The sequence below is a fragment of the Hipposideros armiger genome, unplaced genomic scaffold (assembly GCF_001890085.2).
Source record: "Hipposideros armiger isolate ML-2016 unplaced genomic scaffold, ASM189008v1 scaffold_9, whole genome shotgun sequence".
Taxonomy (NCBI): domain Eukaryota; kingdom Metazoa; phylum Chordata; class Mammalia; order Chiroptera; family Hipposideridae; genus Hipposideros; species Hipposideros armiger.
Window position 1 is genome coordinate 84991 of NW_017731359.1, and position 8191 is coordinate 93181.

The 8191-nt window shown below is 58.7% G+C and overlaps 1 protein-coding gene across 9 annotated transcripts in view; it reads left to right on the forward strand.

Moving 5' to 3' along the window:
- Nucleotides 1-8065, forward strand: part of FCSK (fucose kinase) — a 28879-nt gene extending 20814 nt beyond the window's left edge. For 6 of the 9 annotated variants that reach the window (XM_019653875.1, XM_019653867.1, XM_019653885.1 and 3 more), the window contains 13 exons: nt 355-456; nt 578-748; nt 1222-1286; nt 1673-2043; nt 2725-2935; nt 3116-3282; nt 3377-3598; nt 3947-4090; nt 4265-4384; nt 6008-6195; nt 6270-6369; nt 6867-7090; nt 7262-8065. In XM_019653875.1, coding sequence (XP_019509420.1) covers nt 355-456; nt 578-748; nt 1222-1286; nt 1673-2043; nt 2725-2935; nt 3116-3282; nt 3377-3598; nt 3947-4090; nt 4265-4384; nt 6008-6195; nt 6270-6369; nt 6867-7090; nt 7262-7348 — 2172 coding nt within the window. In that variant the 3' untranslated portion in view covers nt 7349-8065. Of the gene's footprint in view, nt 1-354; nt 457-577; nt 749-1221; nt 1287-1672; nt 2044-2724; nt 2936-3115; nt 3283-3376; nt 3599-3946; nt 4091-4264; nt 4385-6007; nt 6196-6269; nt 6370-6866; nt 7091-7261 lie in introns of those variants that run through there. The other 3 variants (XM_019653862.1, XM_019653907.1, XR_002125274.1) reach the window with 3 other exon arrangements.
- The last annotated feature ends 126 nt before the right edge of the window (nt 8066-8191 follow it).

The window sequence follows — 8191 nt, forward strand, 5'->3', positions numbered from 1 at the left end:
TTGGGGAGACAGACACATTTGAGGTGATGGGCCTGGGTCAGCGCCATGGTGCTGAGGAAGGGGACAGAGTTCACAGGTGGCCCTTGGGGAGTGAGGGTTGGTGGGAGAGGTTTTCTGGGGAAGCTGTCATCTGGTGGGACCTCCATTACTGAGTTCAGATTTGCTCTGGAGGAAAATGCAGGGAGAGTGTACTCCTGGGGGAACAGCTGGATGGGAGTCTGCCTGAGGCTGGGGCCAGGGCTGGTGCAGAGGGAACTGGCTGGCTGACGGGCATGGGCTGCGGCCTTTGCTGTGGAGGAGGATCAGGGCAGCCCCCGACTGTGGGCCCTCACGACCTTCTCCCTGGCTTCATAGGAGCCACAGCTACTGGGGGCTGGGAGCTCCGTGGTCAGCTGCCTGCTACAGGGCTCTGTCCGACTGGATCCTGGGAGCGTCCTGCAGCACTGCCACCTTCAGGTGAGGCCTAAGAGCAGGGCCAGAGGGAGGGCGGGGCTGCAGGGGCCAGGGCCTGTACATGTTGTTGGGGGGGTACCTGGGGCTACGCTGCCCACTCGGTGCCTTTTCTCTCCCCTGCCAGGGCCCCATCCACATTGGTGCCGGCTGCTTTGTGAGTGGCCTGGACATGGCCCAGTCCAAGGCACTGCATGGCTTGGAGCTGCATGACCTGGTCCTGCAGGGACACCATGTGCGGCTGCATGGCACCCCTGTCCGTGCCTTCACCCTTGTTGGCCGTATGGACAGCTGGGAAGTAGGTGCCCACCCTATCTTCAGGCTTTGGGGACTCAGGGGTCCCAGCCCAGTGCCCACTCCACTGTAGGGCTCTGCGAGTGTTGGACTGAGGGATAGACGGTGAGGAAGCCAGTAGAGTCTCACCATTGCTTTACCTCCCTCCTTATCTGCTCTGACAGGCAGGCTGGGTGGGGATTTTTATGGCCGTTTTACAGGCCAGAGACTGAGGTTCAGAGAGGGAGGTGACTGGCCTTGGCTGCAGAGCCAGTTATGGTAGATTGAGCCTAGAATGGAGATTCTGTGCCAAGTTGCAGGCACCTGGACAGGGCTGCTGCAGCCCCAGGGCTTGACGCAGTGTTCCAGAACTTGCTTGCATGTGTGCAAGTCTCCCTTCCTGTCCCTTCTTGAGCAGCTCCTGGCCCTCTGGCCTCAGTATCCCTAACCCCTTCCTGTGGCCCCTGCAGCCCTGACTGCTTCCTCCTCTTCCCCTAGAGACGGGGGACAGGAACATACCTCAACATGTCCTGGAGTGAATTCTTCCAGAAGACAGGTATTCGGTAAGGTGGATGGCTGCGATGGGCCTCGGCAACCAGGGCAGCTGATTCTTTGAGGCTCATCCCTGCCTCACCCCAGAGCAGCACCTGCCCTCCCACCAGCCCACAGGGACTCGGGTAGTTTTGGGCAGCCTGATCCTCCCCAGCACCTTACCCCTGGGCAACTCCTAATCCCTGGCTATGTGTAGGCTTTGGGAGTTTTGTTCAGAGGCCTGGGAAAGGAGGCAGGGCAGTTCCCCTCTTTCCCTGAATTGCCTGCTTGTGCTGCCTCTGCAGGAGTTTGTCCTGCCCCCGTGAATTAGCCAGCCCTCAGTTGACAGGTGGTCGGGTTGATGAGGAAACAGGAGCCCTTATTTCCCTCCCTCTAATATACCTTCTCCCCACATCAGAAACTGGGACCTGTGGGACCCAGACACGCCTCCTGTAGAGCGATGCCTTCTCAGTGCCCGCCTCTTTCCTGTGCTTCACCCCTCGAGGGCCCTGGGGCCCCGGGACATGCTGTGGATGCTAGACCCCCAGGAGGAGGGGGGTGAGGCTCTGTGGGCCTGGCGGGCCTCTTGGCGTCTGTCCTGGGAGCAGCTGCAGCCGTGTCTGGACCGGGCTGCCACACTGGCCTCCCGCCGGGACCTGTTCTTCCGCCAGGCCCTGCATAAGGCTCGGCACGTGCTGGAGGCCCAGCAGGACCTCAGCCTGCGCCCGCTGATTTGGGCCGCTGTCCGTGAGGGCTGTCCTGGGCCCCTGCTGGCCACACTGGACCAGGGTGAGTGTGCTGGGCATCCATGCTGGGAAGCCAGACGGAGTCACCTGCCTTACCTGCCCTCTAGGTTGATGACCTGAGGGTACTTCAAAGCAGGGGAGAGACACAGTGGAGTTTCCTTTTAGATTTCTGGGAAGCTTCATCCTTCCCAGCAGGGAGTTTGGTGAGAGGCTGAGGCCTGGGGCTCAGCCTCTGGGTCCTAGGAGCATCAGCAAACCCTCCATGTTCTCTACCGGGTGCTAAGACATAGGTGAAGAGCCCCAGAGCCCCAGGGGGATGTGGCTGGCTCTACCTGAGGGCTCAGGCACACTGGCTGGGGCTCAGGCAGCACCTCATTAATGATCCCCATTTAAGTTGTTTACCTACAGCCAAATAACTAGTTGGGGGTGGGGCTGAGACTGAACCCAGGTGATTTGACCCCCGGAGTCTGAGCTGCTGACCACTCTGGGCGTCCTGGGTGGAGGGTGAGAAGGCGTAACTGGGCTGGGGCCGGGGCTGGCAGGATGAGAAGAACTTCGCCAGGCAGAGGAGTGGGGCATGGGTTCACAGGCAAGGATACATCTTGGGCAAAAGTGGAGAAATGTGAGGGATCTGGAGTGTTTGGGGACTGTTGAATATTCTCTGGGGCAGATGGCATTGGGAGCAGGTCACCTCCCCAGCCACCCCTGACTCTGGGTCCCTCAGTTGCAGCTGGCACAGGAGACCCTGGTGTAGCAGCCCGGGCACTGGCCTGTGTGGCAGACGTACTGGGCTGCTGGGCAGAGGGCCGAGGTGGTTTACGGAGTGGACCAGCTGCCAACCCTGAGTGGATTCGGCCCTTCTCTTACCTGGAGTGTGGAGACCTGGCGCGAGGCGTGGAGGCACTTGCCCAGGAGCGGGACAAGTGGCTAAGCAGGTGGGCGCCAATGATGTCAGAACCCTTGGGAAAACCCCTGGCCATCCTTGGAGGTGGAAACCCAGAGAGAGGTGGGGTGGGGTACCCTCGGGTCACCGAGGGCAGTCAGGTCTCCAAACCCAGGCAGCCCACCCTCAGCTTAGGGCTCTATGCCACCATTTGCCCCTTCCCTCTTGGCAGGCCAGCCTTGCTAGTGCGAGCTGCCCGCCACTACGAGGGGGCTGGGCAGATCCTGGTCCGCCAGGCTGTGATGTCAGCCCAGCACTTTGTCTCCACGGAGCCCGTGGAGCTGCCGGCACCTGGGGAGTGGGTAGTGGCTGAGTGCCCAGCGCGCGTGGATTTCTCCGGTGAGCTCCTTGTGGGGTGTGGGGGTGAGGGTAGCTATCCCTGAGCTAGGTTGGCAGACCCTGTGACCAGCTTGGTCTTGTTCAACCGCCACAGGGGGCTGGAGCGACACACCACCCCTTGCCTATGAGCTTGGTGGGGCAGTGGTGGGCTTGGCTGTGCGAGTGGATGGCCGCCGGCCCATTGGGGCCAGGGCACGCCGCATCTTGGAGCCCGATCTGTGGCTGGCAGTGGGGCCCCGGCAGGATGAGATGGCCATGAAGATAGTGTGCCGGAGCCTGGATGACCTGCAGGATTACTGCCAGCCCCATGCTCCAGGTTAGGGCACCCAGGACATCTGCCGGTGGGGATGGCATGCACAACCAGCTGGGCGATGGGGGCAGAACCCTGGGGACCCTGCTGGCCATGGGGGCCTAGCCTGAGGGAAAGTCTGTTTGGTTGAGGAGCCCTGAAGTCACCCTGTCCAGCCGCAGGAGGTAGAGCTGGCACGTTTGCCGGTGTTGGGGAGCTGAGGCCTTTTTGTGGCTTGTTGATGGGGTCTGCACTACTGCTGGGCTTTTGTCCCCCAGATGAGTCCCATGCTGGCCTAGGAGATAGTGGAGGTGGGAAGGTATGTCTATTTCTGCCCTTGGAGACCATTACTTGCCGATGCTGGTCCCTCTGCAGGGGCCCTACTGAAGGCGGCCTTCATTTGTGCGGGGATCGTGAGTGTCCACTCCAAGCTCCCACTGAGTGAGCAGCTGATGAGCACCTTTGGGGGCGGCTTCGAGCTGCACACCTGGTCTGAGCTGCCCCACGGCTCTGGCCTTGGTGAGTGGGCCCTGTCCCCCTGCTGCCAATCCCTCCATCTCAGCCCTCCAGCCTCACTTTCAATCCTCCTCCCCACCTCTTTGCAGCAAAGGGCGTAGGTGGGGCAGGCAGGACTGGGCAGGACGGGGCTGGGCAGAGCTGTTTCATGCCTGGCGCCCTCCTCCCTGCTCGCAGGCACCAGTAGCATCCTGGCGGGCACTGCCCTGGCTGCCTTGCAGCGGGCTGCAGGCCGGATGATGGACACAGAGGCCTTGATCCACGCAGTGCTGCACCTGGAGCAGGTGCTCACCACAGGTACGGGACTGCTCATGGTGGGCGGGATGATGTCACTGGCACTTTCCTTCCCAAGGGCCTCCGGGGGCTGCCCTGGGCTTGCAGACAGCCCCATGCTGCGCTGCTCCTTCCAATGGTTAGAGCTTCCTTCTTATCACTCTGATCGTCTCTGGTGGTTTTCAAGTTGAAATGTTTCTACCTCAAAGGAGCTGATGTTTTAGGAGCACCTAGTAAGTGCCAGCTTCTGTACTACATTTCATGTTAGGTTTATGTGTATTCCTCGTGATTTTGTTGCCATCCAGGGCTGTCCCTCAGGGCAGGGCTGGGCAGAACTGGGTTTGGAATAGGGGACAGGAACTTCAGCTGGCCCTTCCAACCAACGTGCCCCTCCCTTGGCCTATGGTCATTTGTGCCCACCTCCCCGCTCCCACACTGGTCATACAGAGGGCTGGCACTGAGAGCTCAGAACGTGGCTGTGATCATAGTGGCATCTGCTAGCACCAGGCTCCTCTCTCGTCTCACCACTGTGGCCCCTTGGAATCCGTGCACAATGGGGAGCAGCCAGGTTTGTCTGGCCTGATCCTAGGGTGCTCTGCTCATCCCAGGATGCCAGTTCTCATCCTCTTGTGACTGGGAAGGAAACTGTCACAAAGATGCGTAGATGCCAGTTATGCTATCTTTTCTGGTCACTTTGCAGCCCAGCCTCCTCCTTTCATTGTAATGACTCACATCCCATAATAGGTAGTCATTAGCAGGAGGGGCAGATGGGGGGCCTTTTCAGGTTTCTTCTGAGGTGTACCATTCAAATCCTTCATTTGGTCAATTGACTATCGAGTATCCACTGTGTTGGGCCCTGGAGATAAAATAAGCAAAAACAGGGCCTTTGCCCTCAAAAGTCATATGGTCAATTGGAGACAGACATTAATCAATAGCCACTCGAGTGAATGTAATTAGAAGCTGCAGTTGGTGCTCTGAAGGAGAGGGGCACAATTAAGGAGTTTTTGACATTTGGAGCCCTACACTAACTACCTTAATGTTTTGGCTGTAAAGTTCCTGATGCCTCCTGCCATTTGCATTTTATACTTTAAATCCTTGTAGGCCCTTCCCTAAATATCAAGGGCCTGTCCTTGGACCATCTCAAGTTTTGTCGTTTTTAGAGCTGCAACAGGAAAAGCGATCCATACCTTTCATTACTAAAGCAGGGTGTGAACAGGCTCTTTCAAGTTTGATAAGGGATGCTGAAAGTTTATTTCCAACATCAGCACCCTTTATCAGAAGACAGGGTGCAGGGGAGTTCGGCTGCAAGAAAAGGCCTGTATCCTCTCTCCTTGGGGGAGAGGTTAGTGCAGGGTCTTACCCTTCGATGTGCCTTTACCCCAATTCCAACTACACATCACATCTCCAACAAAAGTTGGCCCTTGTGCATCCCAAGTTTGGTTCTGGAGTGAAATCCTTTCCCTTGCTGGGCTCATTCTACTCCCAGGGCTGGGGGCAGGAGCTGCACAGCACACTTGGCCCGGATGGAGGTGGGGGAACCCATCTTCCCATGCTGGTCCGTGCCAGGGGTACGGGACTGGGAGCCTGGGCTGGGAAGGGGAAGTTGGGTCAGATAGGCTCTAACAGTGACGGATGCTGGGCTCCCAGGAGGTGGCTGGCAGGACCAAGTGGGTGGTCTAATGCCTGGCATCAAGGTGGGGCGCTCCCGGGCTCAGCTGCCACTGAAGGTGGAGGTGGAAGAGATCACTGTACCCGAGGGCTTTGTTCAGATACTCAATGACCACCTGCTTCTGGTATACACTGGCAAGACCCGCCTGGCTCGGAATCTGCTGCAGGTGAGCCCCAGCCCCAGCGGGGAGGGAGGCACAAGGCTCAGCTCCTCACTGCACCTCTCCTGCCTCACCTGCAGGATGTGCTGAGGAGCTGGTATGCCCGGCTGCCTGCTGTCGTGCAGAATGCCTACAGCCTGGTGCGGCACGCTGAGCAGTGTGTGGAGGCCTTCCGCCAAGGTGAGGCGTTTCTTCCCCACGGGGGGGCACATAGGGAGTGAGTGCCTTGTTGCCCATGGGTCTGAGGCCAGGGGCTTTTGCAGACTTGGCACAGGCCCCAGGTATTAGGCCCCTGGGGTCTTCTCCAGGGTCTCACACTTAGGTGAGAGCCATATCTCAGGATAATACTTGCATCATGGGAAGGCCTCCAGCCCCACCTACCAGGAAGCAGATGAGGGAAGAGACTCAGCCTTGTAGCTGAGTGCCAGTGGGTCAGAGCTGAGCAGGGTTCTGAGTGAGTGGCTACACAGCTCATTTTCACTGAACACAGTGCTGGGCACTGTGCCAGGTGCTCTGTGTACACGAGCCCTCAAACAACCCTGTGAGGTGGGCTTTATCACTCCTATTTCCAGCCACTGGATAAGCAGTGCCTCTTGGCACTTTATGCAGTCCACACATGGGTACTGTGTGAATATCCTGGCTCAGGCACACCGCTTTCCTCTCTGCCCCCACCCCAGGAAGCCTGCCTCTGCTGGGCCAGTGCCTGACCTTGTACTGGGAACAGAAGAAGCTCATGGCTCCAGGCTCTGAGCCCCTGGCTGTGCGGCGGATGATGGATGTCCTGGCACCCCACGTGCATGGCCAGAGCCTGGCAGGGGCAGGCGGAGGCGGCTTTCTCTATCTGTTGACCAAGGAGGCGCGGCAGAAGGAGGCTGTGGAGGCCGTGCTGGCCAAGACGGAGGTAGCTTATGGTGTCGGGTAGAGGAGTTGGTGGGGGAGCCTTTACAGTGGCCCACTGGCTAACCAGGGGCTACTGCTCTAAGTTCCCCTGGCCCTGCAGCCTCGGTCCAGCCTCCAGAAGGCCTGACATTTGCTCAGAGTCCTCTAAACACCTCCTGCCCTTTGTTAACAGGGCCTCGGAAACTACAGCGTCCACCTGGTAGAAGTGGACACTCAGGGCCTGAGCCTGCATCTGCTGGGGAGTGAGACCTCAACCTGATGCCCCTGCCCATGAGGCATGTCCCTCTGCAAGAGGAGAAAACCTGGAGCTCCATCAGCCCCTCCCTTACGAGCACTCAGCCTCCAACTCCCCACCCGCCTCTTTGTGAATCTGCTCCCAAAAGTAGCTGACCTGAGCTTGGGCCCAGCCCCTTTGGGAGCCTGGTGAAGCAGAGACCATGCCTGGGAGCAGGACTCTGACCTCCTGGTTGACAGTGGCTTAGGCTTGGCCTCTGCTCCATCTGGACATAGGAAGGTCTTAGGACCTCAGTGTCCCTGTGGCCTTTACCAATTCCATGGCCCAGCTTGGGCCTTAACCTTCTCATGCTCCACGAGGGCTCTGGAAGAAGGGGATGACAACCAGAAGGGGATGACAACCAGCCTTAGCAGATGGCTGGGGTTCCTTGGTAAGGCTGACCTGAAGAGGCCCTTTGAGGCATTCCCTGTGGCCTTCCTTAGAGGCCAGCATTTGCCTGAGTAGAGACTTCATGTTCAACACCCACTCTCAGGCTGACTTGATGGGGAGTGGGAGCAGGGGTGGGAGTCCACCTCCACATCCACGTCTATGGCAGTGAGCCAGTGTGGTCCTACAGCAAGTCAGTGCCAACCCAGGCCTTAACCAGTAACACTATGATCTGTGCCACATGACCCATGTGCCTGTGAGCAGTGGGTTCTCAGGACTGCGACCTTCTTGGAATAAAATCACTTTGCCCTTCAAGGTTGTCCTCATAAAACTCTTGTTCCTGCTGGCAGCAATTCCCACTTCCCCTGGCACTGTGGAAAACTGCCCTGGGGATGAGCCAGCTTCTGGTGCGGAGGGCCCAGGAGGGGGATGAGGGTTTGG